General features: G+C 45.8%; 1 protein-coding gene across 7 annotated transcripts in view; it reads left to right on the top strand.

The window, feature by feature from the left end:
* The first annotated feature begins 292 nt into the window (after window positions 1–292).
* The window catches only part of tbc1d1 (TBC1 (tre-2/USP6, BUB2, cdc16) domain family, member 1), a 217,558-nt gene continuing 200,663 nt past the window's right edge, over window positions 293–17,187 (top strand). For all 7 annotated transcript variants that reach the window (XM_078400049.1, XM_078400029.1, XM_078400013.1 and 4 more), the window contains exon 1: window positions 293–1,102. In XM_078400049.1, coding sequence (XP_078256175.1) covers window positions 680–1,102 — 423 coding nt within the window. In that variant the 5' untranslated portion in view covers window positions 293–679. The remainder of the gene's footprint in view (window positions 1,103–17,187) is intronic.

Genomic DNA, 17,187 nt, shown 5'->3' with positions numbered 1-17,187 from the left:
GGCACTACATTGGGTTGCTGCATTGGGCACTACATTGGGTTGCTGCATTGGGCACTACATTGGGTTGCTGCATTGGGCACTACATTGGGCACTACATTGGGTTGCTGCATTGGACACTACATTGGGTTGCTGCATTGGGCACTACATTGGGTTGCTGCATTGGGTACTACATTGGGTTGCTGCATTGGGCACTACATTGGGTTGCTGCATTGGGCACTACATTGGGTTGCTGCCTGGCCTGCTGAGTCTTTGCAGTCCTTTCGGCCCGGTGACCTACAGAGTACAGCAGCCGGGTCACCGAAGGAAATGCCGCTGAAGGTTTCATCCCCGGGGTGAGACGGTCGGCGGTGACGGAGTTTCCCGTGGTCCACTTGCAAGGTTGAGCTGCAGCACGATGTGGGCGGATGTGGAGCGGAGTCTCGCCTGGATACCGCGCCGCCCGCCCGCCCGCCCGCCCCGGCAGCCTCAGTGAGCCCGGGCTGGCTGCAGATGGTGGGGGCGGTGGTGGGGGTGGCAACGGTGGCGGGGTCCCGCTGATCCGGCCGGCCAGCGGGCGGTAGCAAGGGAGGATGAACATGGACAGTATAAGAAAATAACTGCAGATGCTGGTACAAATCGATTTATTCACAAAATGCTGGAGTAACTCAGCAGGTCAGGCAGCATCTCGTGGAGAGAAGGAATGGGTGACGTTTCGGGTCGAGACCCTTCTTCAGACATGAACATGGACAGCCCCGGCGAGACGCCGAGCGAGGCCGGCGCCAAGGGTCGTCGCTTCAGCCTGCAGCTGGTGGGCTCGGTGTCGGTGCACCGCCTGACCACGGCTCCCATGCTGCCCTGGCTGGTGGCTGAGGTGAGGCGGCGGAGCGGCCGTGGGGCGGGCAGTCGCAGGGTGGCCTTGCAGGTGAGCCCAGGCTGGCTGAGCTGTGCCGAGCACGGCTCCCACACGCCCGTCTTCCTGCACCGGGCACAGCAAGTCCACTGGCCGCTGCAACACCGCGCAGAGCCCAACTACTTCACCTACCTGACCACCAGCAGCAGCACCAGCAGCAGGACTGCCGAGCCCAGCAGTTGCTTCGTCTTCAGAGCGTCCGATCACACGCTGGTAAGCGTCCTGCCCGCATCTTAGTTAAAACCCCACCTTCCTATTCCCTGCTTATCGGAAATAACGGGACCACGACAATATATGTAGGAAGGGACTGCAGATACAGGTTGGCAGCGAAGGTAGACACAAAATGCTGGAGTAACTCAGCGGGACAGGCAGCATCTCTGGGGAAGGGTCTCAACCCATTCCTTCTCTCCAGAGATGCTGCCTGTCCCGCTGAGTTACTCCAGCATTTTGTGTCTGTCCATAAAAACATATCCCGCGCTGTCATACATGCGGCAACTTTAAATCCTAACGTTCAAGTGTGTCAGCATTTCAATTTTATTTCCACGGCAGGGAATCCGACTCTAAGGGAGAACGAAAGCAACCTTTTAACGACTTGATATGTTTGGTGGAGTCTGTTTCATCATGGTGCGGTCTGGTCTCGTTCCCGTTTTAACAGTTTGCTGTGTGAGAGTGTGGGATATGTTGCATTGAAGGTCATGCAACACGCAGAAGGGTAGAGCACACTCAGTGTGTGGAGTTGCTCTGTTATTTTGGGATGGGGGGGGGGGGGGGGGTGACAGACACTTTGATTTTCCTGAGGCTGTCAGCAAATAGTCCATTCTGTAAAATTCAACAGAAGGCACATTGTGTTTATGGCCTTTATAGGTAACATTGCATTGCAGGAAGTACGCTCTGCAGCACGATTACTCTCATGGGTTGAAGTTGCACAAAGTTAATTTTAAAATAATCATGGAGAAGTGATTAGATTTATTTACGTGCTGGTGGAACTCAGCGGTTAAGGCAGCATCTGAGGAGGGAATGGACTGAGGACGTTAGTACATTTCCCACAGATGCTGCCTGACCCGCAGAGTTACTCAATTGCTCAAGATTCCAGCATCTGTAGTTCCTTGTGTCTCCAGATTAATTTAAACGTAGTGCAGGCGAAGATCCAAAGGACTCAGTGTGCGAAGTCTAATGCGGACTACTGACTTTGTTTGAAAAATAACAAATGATTTCTCAGATATTGAAGATGGATCAACACAGGGACGTGTGGGTCATCTGGCATCCTGGGACATGATCCCATCAGAAATGGAGTTAAAAGCAGGGACAGGAATGAATTCTGAGGTGTGTGTTTGTTTGTATAATGTTGGTCTTTAACTTGACAGCAGCAGCAGCATCAGAGTATAATCAGTGAGTTAAAGAAAAAATGTTGAAAAAACAGCAGATGCTGGAATCTTGAGCAAAACACAAAGTGCTTGAGTAACTCAGTCCGAAGAAGGGTCTCGACCCGAAACGTCACCCATTCCTTCTCTCCCGAGATGCTGCCTGACCTGCTGAGTTACTCCAGCATTTTGTGAATAAATACCTTCGATGAGTAACTCAGTGGGTCAGTCAGCACCAATGCAGTGAATGGACAGGCGACCTTAAGTGTCAGGACCCTTCTTCAGACTGTTACTCCAGTTACTCCAGCATTTTGTGTCTGTCGTCGCCCTTCTTCAGACTGATTGGAGTAGTGGGGAGAACGCTGGAAAAGAGAGGTGGGGACGGTGCACACTTCATGGAAGAACAATTTCATGACCTTAGATAGACACCAAGTGCTGGAGTAACTCAGCAGGTCAGGTAGCATTTCTGGAGAGAAAGGATGGGTGATGTTTCGTGTCAGGATCCTTATTCAAACTGAAAGTAGAGGATGTAGGTGGGGGGGGGGGGGGGGGGGGGGGAGGTGAAAAACTCAAGAACAATCAGGGCCAGCGACAAATTACCTCAGGCAGGGAATCCTGACCCAAAGTGTCATTTGTCTCCAGAGAAGCTGGCTGGCCTGTTGAGTTACCCCAGCACTTTGTGTCTATCTTTGGTATAAACCAACCTCTTTGTCTCTACAATTTTATTACCTTTCTATTTCTGGTAGATGAACAGCCATGTGGTTATTGTGTTGCCTTCTGCCAGAAAATAATGATTGATAATCAGTCAGATAGCAGTGTCTCAGCTAATTTGCATGGAGACAAGCTACCAATGGTAGGGAAGGTAGCACTGCCTCCAACTATGGCACAAAGCTCAGATAACCTACTCGATCAGAGTTAGTCTCACACTGCCATTCTCAGCGGCGCTGCCCTAGCAGCTGCGGCTTACCTGCAGTCCATTTGTCTTTGTGTTTTTGTTGTTTTTGTTGTCTTAATTGTAGTTGTGATGTGGTGTTTTTGTGTTTGTGTACTATGTGTGTATGTGGGGGGGAGGGGGGGAACTGTAAAATTGTAATATGTGTCCCTTCCGAACGGAGACCCGACCTTTGTGTTCTGGGCCGTGTCTCCGTTCCTGCTGCGGCCTACCATCGGCCCAACTCCTGGAGCTGGCGGCCTCCAGGGCTCTGGTTCGCAGAGCCCGCGGACCAGACTCACCATCAGCGGAGCCGGCCGTTCTCGGAGGCTGCGGGAGCGGCTGCGACTCGCCTTAGGCTCGGGCCGCGTGGATGCCGACATCGGGAGCTCCGGCAGCGGCAGCGGATCGCGGGGCTTGGGTCGGCCCACCGCGGACATTTCACCGTCCGGCGCGGCCTGAAATAGGCCACGGAATTTTCTCTGCTCGGCGGGGGCTTCAATGTCGGGAGCCCCGACCGCCCCGACTTACAGCGGGGCTTGGGTCGGCCCGTTGCGGACATTTCACCGTCCGGCGCAGCCTGGAACATGGCAACGACAACAGCCTGACCGCAGGAGAAGACGGCAGGGGAAGAGAAAAAAGACATTCTGGCCTTCCATCACAGTGAGGAGGGGACTGGAGGAGACTCACTGTGATGGATGTTTCTTTTTGGGGGGTTTTGTGTTGGTTGGGGTTGTGTAATTTGCTTATTTTATTGCTCTTATTGTTGGACTGTGGGTGACGAAATTTCGTCCAAAAAACTTGTTTTTTGGATGACAAATAAAGATATCTTGAATCTTGAATCTTGAATCTTGAATCTCACTAGCAGACTCCTTGCCACATTGATTAATGTTGAACCGAGGCCGGGTTTATGTTTATTATGTGTCTAGGTCAGCAGACCGATGAGGAAACGTGCCATCAGTCCATTTCAGCTAATCTATTCAGAAAGACATATTCCAGTTGTGGCTGCTCGTTGCTTTGAAAATAAAGTGAGACTTTTTGACTGATGACTGATGACTGTGAATGGGAGTCCAATCCATATCTCGTGTGAAATATTTTCTGAAAGCAGTTTTAATTTAGCCTTTTACTGATGAAAAAAAAATCTCATACTGTCAATACAGCACAGAATCAGACCCTTTGGTTACCAAGTCTGAGCTGACCATCAAGTCCCTATCCATACCAATCCCAACACTTGGCCCATAGCTTGGCCACAGTTTAAGAATAAGGGGTAGGCCATTTAGAACGGAGATGAGGAAAAACCTTTTCAGTCAGAGAGTTTTAAATCTGTAGAATTCTCTGCCTCAGAAGGCAGTGGAGGCCAATTCTCTGAATGCATTCAAGAGAGAGCTAGATAGAGCTCTTAAGGATAGCGGAGTCAGTGGGTATGGGGAGAAGGCAGGAACGGGGTACTGATTGAGAATGATCAGCCATGATCACATTGAATGGTGGTGCTGGCTCGAAGGGCCGAATGGCCTACTCCTGAACCTATTGTCTATTGTCTATAGCCCTCCGTGGCATCTCATCTATAGTCTCCTGTCTCATTGTCATTTTAGTTTGATGTCATTTTCAAACCAAACTGAAAATGTTAGTTTGATTTTAGTTTGATCTAATTTTCTGATAATCCCTTTGAATTAATTTTACTGTTTTGTGCACCTCTATAATTTCACCTCCCAGTAATGCATTATATTGGACAGACATATCTTAAAGAGAGAAATTGGCATCTGTTCACCATTACTCATGGTGTATGAGGGCATAGTTGACAATTTTATTGAAGTCACTGAAAATGCCACTGTGCAGATATTCCTTGTCACCAAAGTAGTTTGAATACTCATGAGGCTGAGGCCAGTCAGCAAACAATTATTTGAGGCCATTTTGGCAGATGCACAGCTGATTTAAATCTATTCTTCAGCCTTTGGAAAGAGGGCGTTATGAATGCAGCAGGAAATGACTATTGTTCTATTTTTATACCTTTGACACAAAGTATGATCTGTTAAGTGTGATATTTAAATAGTGATGTCTGAAGTGTGACAGATGTGAGATAGAGACCGGGCATGCATGCATAAACCAGCAGATTGGTGTAAGCGGAGTGTTTAGAAGTATAGAGAAGGGGATAATGTGAGCTTTCGTGAATTCTCAGAATAGTGAAGGAGGAGGAAGCTGGAGAGGTAGATTTGAGGGGCGACTAACAGGACAAGACAGAAGAATCTGATTCCAGTTACCTTTGACATGTTTAGGCATGTTCTACCCTATGCAAGTTTCTCAGTCTCTAAGAAACTTTGCAAATATTGATTTGCTTTGATTTCTGGATAAATATCTTTCTCTTGCTATGGGGCATCTTACTATAGAGCTTGGGACACCTTCTTGTGAAATCTGAGAAATATCTGACCTGGAGTTGTGTTTTATAATATTTTTGCAGACTTCCAATCAGTCATTAAAGTTTCCATGTGCAAAATGGAGAAACCTACTGCCTGTGTAAGGTCTGAGGGGGGATCGTATTGAAACGTATAAGATAATTAAGGGGTTGGACACATTAGAGGCAGGAAACATGTTCCCAATGTTGGGGGAGTCCAGAACAAGGGGCCACAGTCTAAGAATAAGGGGTAGGCCATTTAGAACGGAGATGAGGAAGAACTTTTTCAGTCAGAGAGTGGTGAAGGTGTGGAATTCTCTGCCTCAGAAGGCAGTGGAGGCCAGTTCGTTGGATGCTTTCAAGAGAGAGCTGGATAGAGCTCTTAAGGATAGCGGAGTGAGGGGGTATGGGGAGAAGGCAGGAACGGGGTACTGATTGAGAGTGATCAGCCATGATCGCATTGAATGGCGGTGCTGGCTCGAAGGGCTGAATGGCCTACTCCTGCACCTATTGTCTATTGTCTATTGTCTATTGTCTTGCACAGAAATTAATGTTGAAGAAATCAGACCAAACCCACTTAAGGTTCTGTGATGGTCACTCCAGCAACAGTCACTTCCAGGCAGCTGCTTCTGGCTATGACGGAGCTGCTGCTGCTGCTGCTTAATGTGAGATGTTACAAAAACCCAGGAGATCATTGCTACACCCACGTTATTAGAATGATACCATATTTCAATATGGTGGAGCATCACACTTCCAAACATGTTCCAGTTTCAATAATGTCTTAGTAATCAGAGTTTCTCACTGAGAAATGTCCAGTTCCACTTGTCTCATTTTCTCTTCATCCACCGTGTTGTTCTTCCCACATAATATCATTTCTAGGCAAAAACAAAATCAACAGGAGAGTGGTCCAGTTCTGTCAATCAAGGGGAGTTAGAGATAGTACTATTCCGAAGGAAATGGCTAATTATATTGTTCAATGAAGCAGTGAACCTGTGGACTTCATTCAGCAAAAGAAGACCAAAAAATTAATTTACAGAACGTTATTGTCATTCGGTACAGATACCGAACGAAATTACAGCAGTCACAGAACACAACAAAAAAGAAAAGAACACAGGACACACGACCCCAACACAAACATCCATCACAGTGACTCCAAACACACCCTCACTGTGATGGAAGGCAACAAAACTTCCACTCTCTTCCCCCCACACCCACGGACAGGCAGCTCGACCCCTACCGAGGCGACCGACACGCACAGCCCCCGCAAGGGGATGGAAGGCCCCGCGGCCGAGCCGCACCGGGCACTGAAACGTCCCGCGGACAAGCCGCGCCGGCGATGTTAAGTCCAGCGGCCGAGCCGCACCGCTAAAGAGGAAGTTTCAGGTGACAAGGGCAAAGTTTAAAGGAGATGTGTAGGATGAGTATTTTACACAGGGTGGTGTGTGCTGCAACGTGCTGCCAGGGGTGGTAATGGAGAAAGATACAATAGTGACGTTTAAGAGCCTTTTAGATAGGCAATGCAATGTAGGGAATGCAAGGGATAAGGATCATGTGCAGGCAGATGACGTTAGTTTATATGACCATCATGTTTGGCACAGACATTGTGGGCCAAAGGGTCAGTTTCAGTTTGGTACTTTTCTATTTTCTATGTTCTAAGTAGCATGTGAGAATAATTTAGAGAAGAGCATCAAAGCAGACGGACAGATCCCTTTTAATATGTACAAAGGACAATATTAGCTAATTAGATTAATCTGGGTTCCTTATAGAATGGGACACGAGAAAATATATTTGGGGTCAATGGAAATGGCGGAGAAATGAAGGGATTCTGCATCTGTCAATGTGGAGGAACTTACAAAACATCTCCAAGAAGGAATGGGAGCAACACCAGAATGAATGATAATCTGAAAGAAATTAACACTTGTAAAATATTACTTTTGGAGAAATGAAAGGGACTGAAAGGTAATATCTCCCGGTGTACGATCAGAGAGATGATCTCCAGCGTAGTCCCCAGCAAGACTGGGGCTTGTTGCTCATCCCCTTCGGTTCCCAGAACGAGAGCGAACAAACGGATTTAACCCTTTGACTCTTGTCAATATGTCTTGGGAGCTGGATTTGGCAGTAAGGTAGAATCCTGGGCAAGTCCTGGACATGTATTGTTTAGGTGGCTCCATGCCAGTGGTTCCCAGTGAGAACTGACAGCAAGAGCCAGCCTGTTGATTTCAGCAAGGTTAGCATTGTCTTCCTAATGGCATGACCCTCATGTTTTGTATGTTATCTCTGGGTTGCGAGCAACTATTTGACACCTGCTTTCATGTCAGAAATGCAGAATGTCACCCCTCTCTGCTGAAATTCCTTTATATTGACACAGAGTTTTGGGAGCCATGTTCAGCTAAGACTCAGGTATGGGGGGGGGGGGGTAGTTCTTGCATTAACATCAGCTATGTGGCGGCCTCAGTAAGAGTTGTCCAATTTGGTCGGGCCCATGATTAAACACCTGACATTATACGATTGGGATGTGAGCAATGTGTCTTGACTCTCCTGTACACCAAATGACAGTAAAACAATCTCTTCCTCCCTGGATTTTATCTGGCAGTGGAGTTTCACAGTGGAAATGGACCAGCAACTTCCAACTGCACTTTATAACATGAACTGAACTTTAACACTGCAGGATGACCCTTACTGCTTTACTACGTAAATAAAACCACACCACAGAGACCGAGAGCTTTCAGCCCAACCCGTCCATGCTGACTAGGTTGTCCAACAGGGCGAGTCCCACTTGCATGCGCCTCCAAACCTTTCCTATTCTTGAACCTGTCCAACCTTTTAAATGTCATAATTGTACTCATCTCTACCACTTCCTCTGGCAACTCATTCCATATATGCACCAAAAAGTTGCCTTTAAGCTATCTTAAATTGTTACTTTCTCACCTTAACCACATGGCCTCAGTTTTGGACCCCCCCCCAACTCTGGAGAAAAGACTGTAGCTATTCACCATGTGTATGTCCCTCATGACTTTATCTACTGTGCTCCAGGGGGAAAAGATCCCAAGCTATCCAGCCTCTCCTTGTAGCTCAAGCCTTGCAGACTCAATAACATCCTCGTAAATCTTTTTTTGCACCCTTTCTAGTTTAATGACACCATTTTGATATGCTGCCAGAGATTCCTGATACCAATTCCCAACATAGTGTGCCAGCTGTCCAGAAGACAACAATATTATCATTGCCAGAAAATATTTATTATTAACTTAGAGGCACCAAAATAGCATTAGTGGATTAACCGATGAATCAAACACAGAAAAGCAGCAACTTGGATTTTTGTAGTGACTTTCCCCTGGTAAAATAGAGTAAATGTGCCTGTGGAAGCTTAATGAGACACTAACGTTGCAGGACTATGGGAAGAGAGTCGTGGTTGGGACTTACTGAATTGCTCTTATCAAGTCAAGTTGAGTTTATTGTCATGTGGACAATCACAGTGAGGTGATGTAGTGCAATGTGTTGTGGCATCACTTAACCAGGCCTTCTATCTCTCTCTTGTATGCTGATTTATCCCCACCTCGTGAACACTTCTGCCCTGTCGTGTGCTCGCGCCCTCGTGGCCCACTGGATTGCCCATATCGGGGTGCTGATGGACATTTCCTCGGACTGGGGTGCCCAGTTCACGTCTGAGCTGTGGTCCGCAATGGCTCGCCTGTTGGGGACACAGCTTCACCACATGACGGCATATCATCCCCAGTCTAATGGGTTGGTGGAGCGGTTCCACCGCCATCTCAAGGCCACTTTGAAGGCACGCCTCACGGGCCTCGAATGGAAGGATGAGTAGCCGTGGGTTTTGCTGGGTATTCGGTCTGCCCCAATGGAGGATTTGACAATCCTCAGCCGAATTAGTCGATGGCGTCCAGCTCACTGTTCCCGGGGAATTTATTTCGGCCGCTGGTGCGCCCCGGGAGCAGCCGTCATCTGTGTTGGTCCGTTGGTGCCCTGTCTCCTGTCCCGACGTCTTGCCATGGGGTGGCTCCTGCCCATGTGCCGCCGGCTCTCATGGACTGTTCGTATGTTTTTCTGCGCCGCGAAGCCCACAGGTCGTCTTTGCAGCGCCCGTATGAGGGTCCCTTTCAGGTGCTGCAGCATGGGCCTCCTACTTTTGTTTTGGACATGGGTGGTCGGCGGGGGACTGTGTCTGTGGCTCGTTTGAAGCCGGCCCATTTGGACCTTAGCGAGCCAGTGTGGGTGGCTCAGCCTCGTCATCGGGGGCGTCCGCTGTCCTGGTTGCTCCCGAATTTGTCCGTACTGGGCATGTCCCCTGTGCGTGGGGACGTATGCACGAGGTCCGGTCGCCTCATTCATCTTCTTGTTTGGTTCCGTGCCTCTGGTTCGGAGGGGGGGGGGGGGGGTCCTGTGGCGGTCCCTGGTGGTGAGCCACGCGTGGTGTGAACCCTCGGCTCGGAGTTCCAGGAGGATTTGAACTGGTTGGGGGTTTGGGGAGCTGTATGGTGCTTGAGGAATAAAGAAAACTTCGCTTGACACGTGGCCCGCTTCCTTGGCTTTGCTTGACACTAGTGTTCCGCTTCAGTGGTGACATCATAAATGCATTCAACATATGATTGTGATGTCTGTACACTTCTTACTGACCCGCTTGTTCACACCCTCTGCTTTCTGTTTCTAAGTAATCCTCAACCCACAATGAATTCTTACCCTCAAGCTCTGGTTTTCTCTATAATTGCTTGTATGTATTTGAACAAGTACACAATTGGTAAATACACAACATCTGCTGGCTCTCCTTATATGCTATTTATATCTTTCAAAAAATTACTAGACGTGTGAAACCTGACTTGCCTGTCATAAACCTGTATTGAGTCTGCCCAAAAATATGGTGATTAACTAAGAGCCCTGGTGCCATGTTTTAATAATTACTTCCAGCATTTGGGCGTTTGACTGCACTGGACCTGCAGTCACTGGAGTTTAGAAGGATGAGGGGCACCACAATTCAAACTTACCGAATAGTGAAAGGCTTGGTTGGATAGATTGGACGCAGAGAGGATGTTTCCACTGGTGGGAGAGTCTACAACCAGAGGGGATAGCCTCGGAATAAAAAGACGTACCTTTGGAAAGGAGATGAGGAGGAATTATTTTAATCAGAGGGTGGTGAATTTGTGGAGTTCATTGTTATAGATGGCTGTGGAGGTCAAGTCATTGGGTATTTTTAAGGTGGAGAAAACCTTCCAAAATCTCACATGTCTCTCATTGAGATCACCTTGCAAACTTGTGAACTCCATTCAATGCGGCGTAAAGCTGACAGGAGTGCACCATGGCGCTGAGTATGACATTGGATTTAAAGCTCAGTGTTAAAGGAATGCAAGCAGATAGATGGTCATTGGGGTCACTGGGATGATTTTTGGTCACGTGGTGCTGAGCACCACATTCCTGGCCTATTTTTGGCAACACTGTTGTTAACTTTGATCCCATGTAAAAGGATTCAGAGATTCAGCTAAGAGTGTTAAGAGTAAATTTAGCATCTTGAATAATAAATTCTCAACATTACACACACCATATATGACTATTCGGGACCACCATTCAACGTCAGAGGTTGTTGAAAATCTCTGCATTGTCCTGATTATGTCCTGTCTTTTTATGGAACTGAAGCCATGGATTTTGTTTTAATTCATTTACGTGAATATGAGCAGCTGGAAATATTTATTGCCCAACTGATATGGCTTTGGAGGAGGTGACCGTAAACTGCATTTTTAAATTATAGGTGCTTATGTGTTGAAGACACTCTAACCAGGGTGACCTCCTAGCAGAAGGAAGATCTGATGAAGTAGCTGAAGAGCATTGAGCTAGGACATGGTCTTTAGAGGCTTCTCCAGGGTTCAGCATCTGATGCAGGTCTATCAACCTAGAATGTTAACTCTGATACTCTCTGCTGTTGTTACCTGACCCACTGCATTTTGCAGGCTTTTCTATTTTCATTCCGGAATAACCAATTTGAGCAGAATTAAATCCATGTCCATAGCCAAATAGTTCCTGATTTCAGTGAATGCCCACTGATAATGTTCCATCCTGTGTGCCATTCTGCTTCATGGGTTGCCATTAGCTCAGATTGAGAAAGAATCCGAGTAAGTTGCACAGTCAGTCTCCTACCCGTCCGCAAATCATTGTGCAACATTATCGGCCATAAATGGAGTTTAGTTTAGAGATACAGCATGGAAACAGCCTCTCCGGCCCACCGACTCCATGCCGACCATTAATCACCCGTTCATACTAATTCTGTTATCCCACATTCCCACCCACTACACACTTGGGGCAATTTATAGAGGCCAATTAACCTACAAACGCACAACTCTGGGATGGGGGAGCAAACCCAGACAGTCACAGGGAGAACATGGAAACTCCACACAGATGGCACCAAAGGTCAGGATCGAAACACAAGTCTTTACCAGCTTCGCCACTGTGTTGCCCTTGAGTTGGATCAGTTCTACTTGTAAATTATTTTACCTGGAACTATAAATGGTTCAACCTTTTTGCTGTCATTTTTCGTGCATTATCCATGTCCTCTGATGGATTATCAGACATGCTCTGATATTAGGTAGAGTCTGAATGGAATTGGGATGCTGGCAACGTTGGGATGCTGAGACCTACATTGATGAAGGTAGAAGATCATTGCTAAAGCAGCTGAAGATGATTGACCTTGGCGTTCCATCACGAGAAGCCATATGGACTGATATGTCTGAGACTGTGATGGCTGGTCTCTGCAAACAGTTGACCACTTACTGAAGACAAGCTGGGATTGGAAACAATAAAACAAAAATGGAGAATATTAACAAAAATGAAAATAAATGTGTGTTATATCAGAATTGTGACATGGTGGAGCAGTGGTAGAGCTGCTGCCTTAGAGCGCCAGAGACCTGGGTTTGATCCTGACTACGGGTGCTGTCTATACAGAGTTTGTACGTTCTCCCCATGACCTGCGTGGGTTTTCTCCGGGATCTCCAGTTTCCTCCCACACTCCAAAGACATACAAGTTTGTAGGTTAAGTGGCTCGGTATAAATGTAAAATTGTCCCTGGCGTGTGTTAATGTGTGGGGTTTGCTGGATCGGCCAAGGGGCCTGCTTCTGCGCTGTATCTAAACTAAACTAAAAAACGAAACTAAATATTGCAAAATTTTGCCAATGCTTTACAAAGGAGCATCGTGATCTTAACTCTTACTAAGATGACCTCCAGACATGTAGCGATTTCAGTAGTCAGGCTTGATGAAAGGTGCACAGAGGGAACTGCTGCAGCTCCTCGAGAAATTAGAAATAGTTTATTACAAAAATCACACTTTGTTGCAGCTGAAGGTTTGGAAATGGAAAGTGCCTGCAAAATAAGAAGGGCAAATAACAAAGCCAAGCGTGATCATTTGATCTCTTCATGTGTGGGTGGCTTTAGTGCTGCTGAGGCATTATTTTGCAGTGCTGTAACTACATACTTGCAGTGTTACAACAGAAGCAGCTTGCACGTTGGGTGCATTGCCTGAGAGCAAATTAGTCATTTGCAATACTGTGGCAGCGGACTTCCGATTATATCGTCAGATGTTATACACATTAAAAGCTGTCTGTTCTGAAATGTGTTCCCAACAGAAAACTCAAAATTAAAGCATGACCAACAAAATATTCGGAAAAAATGTTGCTCTGCAGTGGTACTTGTTTTCTTCATAGCATTATTACATGATTTAACTACTTTTTATCTATTGGTAATGTGCAACACGAGGCTCTTCAGGGGTTACTGTGAGATACCTAATGGATGTCAAAAGCACACAAATTATACTTTGGGGACTATTTGAGATCATCTGAGATCGAGTGAAGATCATGATGCCCTTCTGTAAAGTTTTGACACAAAAACAAGACAGTAAAACTCCTAATCTGGCCTGTTTACGACTTTGCTGGTTTTGAAATGGTAAATCTTTCGTCTGTCAGATGTTTTGCCAGTTAATACTCCAACACACCTTTAATCCACTTATTTAAGATGTTACACCGTAATATATTTTCCAGTGAACCTGTAGGGTTTGATGGGATTGCGGGGATGCAGGTCCACTGTGTAAACAGGAGTGTACGCACTGGGTCCCAGTGTGTTTAAAGGAATGTAGGAATCAGCACCTGGTAACCTTGTGGACAAGTCACTGAGATATCGGGACCATTGGATAGCAGATCATTAGAATTTTAATGCACCCAGCATAAATCATTTTAAGAGAAAGGTTCATAAAAATTAAAATATAAACATTTTTAATGATGGTAATACTAAGAAGCAGCTCTATTTGTCATGCCATTCATGCCAAGTTATTGTGACTAGTGCAGTTGAGATATGCCAATTGTCCCATCCAACTCGTGCTTAATGTATTTTAGTACGATTTTTTGTACAGTGGTGTAACATTTCGTTCCAAAGAATCTGGATCTTGGACATCAAATGAATGGTCCCATTCTGCCTACATGGGAAACCAAGCACCAGGCAGGAACGGGGTACTGATTGAGAATGATCAGCCATGATCAAGTCAAGTCAAGTCAATTTTATTTGTATAGCACATTTAAAAACAACCCACGTTGACCAAAGTGCTGTACATTTGATTAGGTTCCAATAGAAAAAAAAAATGAAAACATACAGTAGCACGCAAACAGTTCACAGCGCCTCCTCAATGAGCCTCAAACGCTAGGGAGTAGAAATATGTTTTGAGCCTGGACTTAAAGGAGTCGATGGAGGGGGCAGTTCTGATGGTGCTGGTTCGAAGGGCCAAATGGCCTCCTCCTGCACCTATTGTCTATTGTCCATTGTCTAAACAGGGTAATTTAACATTAGGATAATGAACTGTTTTATGATGAAGACAGAGTGTAAGCATTCTTTGGGCAAGGCCTTTAACAATTCTGGCATCAGCTTGTGTTTTGGGAAGATGTGGATTTGCGTTGGAAGTGGGCAGGTTTGTGAATGGGCCCCAAGTGTCAGAATATCTATTGACCCAGGAATTGTTAATCCAGCTGGTCAAGTTAATTTAACTGTGAGTATTTCATTGCAAACTTTAATTAGTTGCATAGAATTACAGCACTTTAAGAAATATTGAGAAAGTTTATATGATGTCTGATTGTGAGGGTATAATAAGCCACTTCAGTCTGGTTTATCTACAATATGACTGCCTCAAAAAGTATTCAATTAGTACGATCTGGGGGAGTCCAGAACAAGGGGCCACAGTTTAAGAATAAGGGGTAGGCCATTTAGAACGGAGATGAGGAAGACATTTTTCAGTCAGAGAGTGGTGAAGGTGTGGAATTCTCTGCCTCAGAAGGCAGTGGAGGCCAGTTCGTTGGATGCTTTCAAGAGAGAGCTGGGTAGAGCTCTTAAGGATAGCGGAGTGAGGGGGTATGGGGAGAAGGCAGGAACGGGGCACTGATTGAGAGTGATCAGTCATGATCGCATTGAATGGCGGTGCTGGCTCGAAGGGCTGAATGGCCTACCCCTGCACCTATTGTCTATTGTCTATTGTCTATTGAAAGTAAAAGAGCAAACTTTGGGGAGATAAGAACCAACATGAATAGATTCCTATATAAAACTATTACTCAAGACACATTATATTTAAACTACAGAATGAATAGCAGTGGATTTTCTCCAAAATTGACTATTTATCTGTCTGAAGAAGGGTCATGACCCAAAACATTATCTATCCACATTTCTTGAGCTGCTGCCTGATCCACTGAGTTACCCCTGCAGTCTCTTGTTTTTTTGTAAACGAGTATCCGCAGTTTCATGTTTCTGCATTTTTTTATCTGTTGGTTTCTCTTCCTGTGACTCAGTGGTTGTTAAGTGTTGCTCAGTGATAGGAAGCCTGGCTAACATTCTCACACACAGGAACTTACAATATCAGTGGTTTAATGTGATGGTGCCCACCGGTACAGTGTGCAATCTAAGCTTTAACCTCTAAGGTTAAAACTTAATTATTCTGTTATCAGGCCATATGGCATTGGTGTTTATTAACTGTACATTCCGGCACATTTGTGTACACAAAAAAAAAGCACTGCTGATAATTGTTACCACACATATCCTTTGTCAGTCACCAAAGGGCAACAGTGTTGGGGGAGGTTGTGTCTTACTAACTTGATCAATTTTTTTGAGGAGGTGCTGAAGGTGATTGATCAGGGTAGGGCAATGGATGTTGTCCATGTGGATTTTAGTAAGGCGTTTGATAAAGTCCCTCCTGGTAGGTTAATCCAGAAGAGATATAGATTATGCTCGGGTAGATAAGCAATGGTCTTGGCATCATGTTCAGCACAGACATTGTAGGCCAAAAGGCCTGTTTTTGGCTTGTGCTGTGCTGTACTGTTCTATGTTCTAAGGTCATTGGCAAAAATATTTTCTAAGCAAAAGAAATAATGAGTCATATTTGCAACATGATTGACTCCTTTTCATACTTCCCCTTTTATGGTCCTTACTTTTCCGTCTGTTCTCTTCCCTTTCTGTTTGTATCTTTTCCACACATACTGGGGAGGAATTGCATTGCTGTCATGCTGATGGAAAAATGGACAAGAAGAAGGAAAAAGATTTACTAGTTTGGCTCAACGTTATAGCAGTTTGACCAGTGATTGGCATAATCCTTGTGTAAAACAGATGTACCAGGAGATTGGGCTGGAGCCAGCTCACCCATCACATTTTAATAGTTTCATCTCTTCTTCAATAGCACCATTTTAGTTATAAGGCTGGATACATGGAACTGATCCACCATTTCCTCTTCACTAGTGCCTGATCCCCTGTTGAAAGGTTTAGGGTGAGAGGGAAACGTTTTGAAGGGGATCTGAGAGGCAAAGTGTTCACACCAAGGGTGGTGAGTATATGGAACGAGCTGCCAGAGAAGCTGTAGGCACAAGTACAATTACAATGTCTAAAAGGCATTTGAACAGGTACATGGATAGGAAAGGTTTAGAGGGATATGTGCCAAATACAGGCAAATGGGACTGGCTCAGGATGGCACCTTGGTCATCATGGACAAGTTGAGCCAAATATCCTGTTTCGCTGCACTATTACCCAATGACAATAGACAATAGGTGCAGGAGTAGGCCATTCGGCCCTTCGAGCCAGCACCACCATTCAATGTGATCATGGCTGATCAATCTCAATCAGTACCTCGTTCCTGCCTTCTCCCCATACCCCCTGACTCCACTATCCTTAAGAGCTCTATCTAGCTCTCTCTTGAATGCATTAAGAGAATTGGCCTCCACTGCCTTCTGAGGCAGAGAATTCCACAGATTTACAACTCTCTGACTGTGATAATGACTGAACTCAAACCTCCGCCAACAACCCTCTTCTGCATCTCACAGTTCTGGCATTGCTACTTTCCTTCTTCTCTTCTGCCCTTTTTATTTCCTTCTACTATTGTCACTTCCAGACAGATCAACTGCAGTTTATAAGCCTTCACCGTCCCTCTCAGCTGGCACAGCCACCATTTGCATCATTCACTCTCTCTTGAACTTCACCCCATTCCCTTTCCTCATTCTACCCTTTACCCTTCTCTGCAACTTAAACTATGTTTGATTTCTAATTTTTCCTAGATCTGCAGTTAGAATTACAGACTAGTAAGTCCAGAGCCCTGGACTAATAATCCAG

This window comes from Rhinoraja longicauda, chromosome 1 (genome assembly GCF_053455715.1).
Source record: "Rhinoraja longicauda isolate Sanriku21f chromosome 1, sRhiLon1.1, whole genome shotgun sequence".
Lineage (NCBI taxonomy): Eukaryota > Metazoa > Chordata > Chondrichthyes > Rajiformes > Arhynchobatidae > Rhinoraja > Rhinoraja longicauda.
Note: the sequence above shows the minus strand (reverse complement) of the source record. Positions and strands in the feature narration are given on the sequence as shown.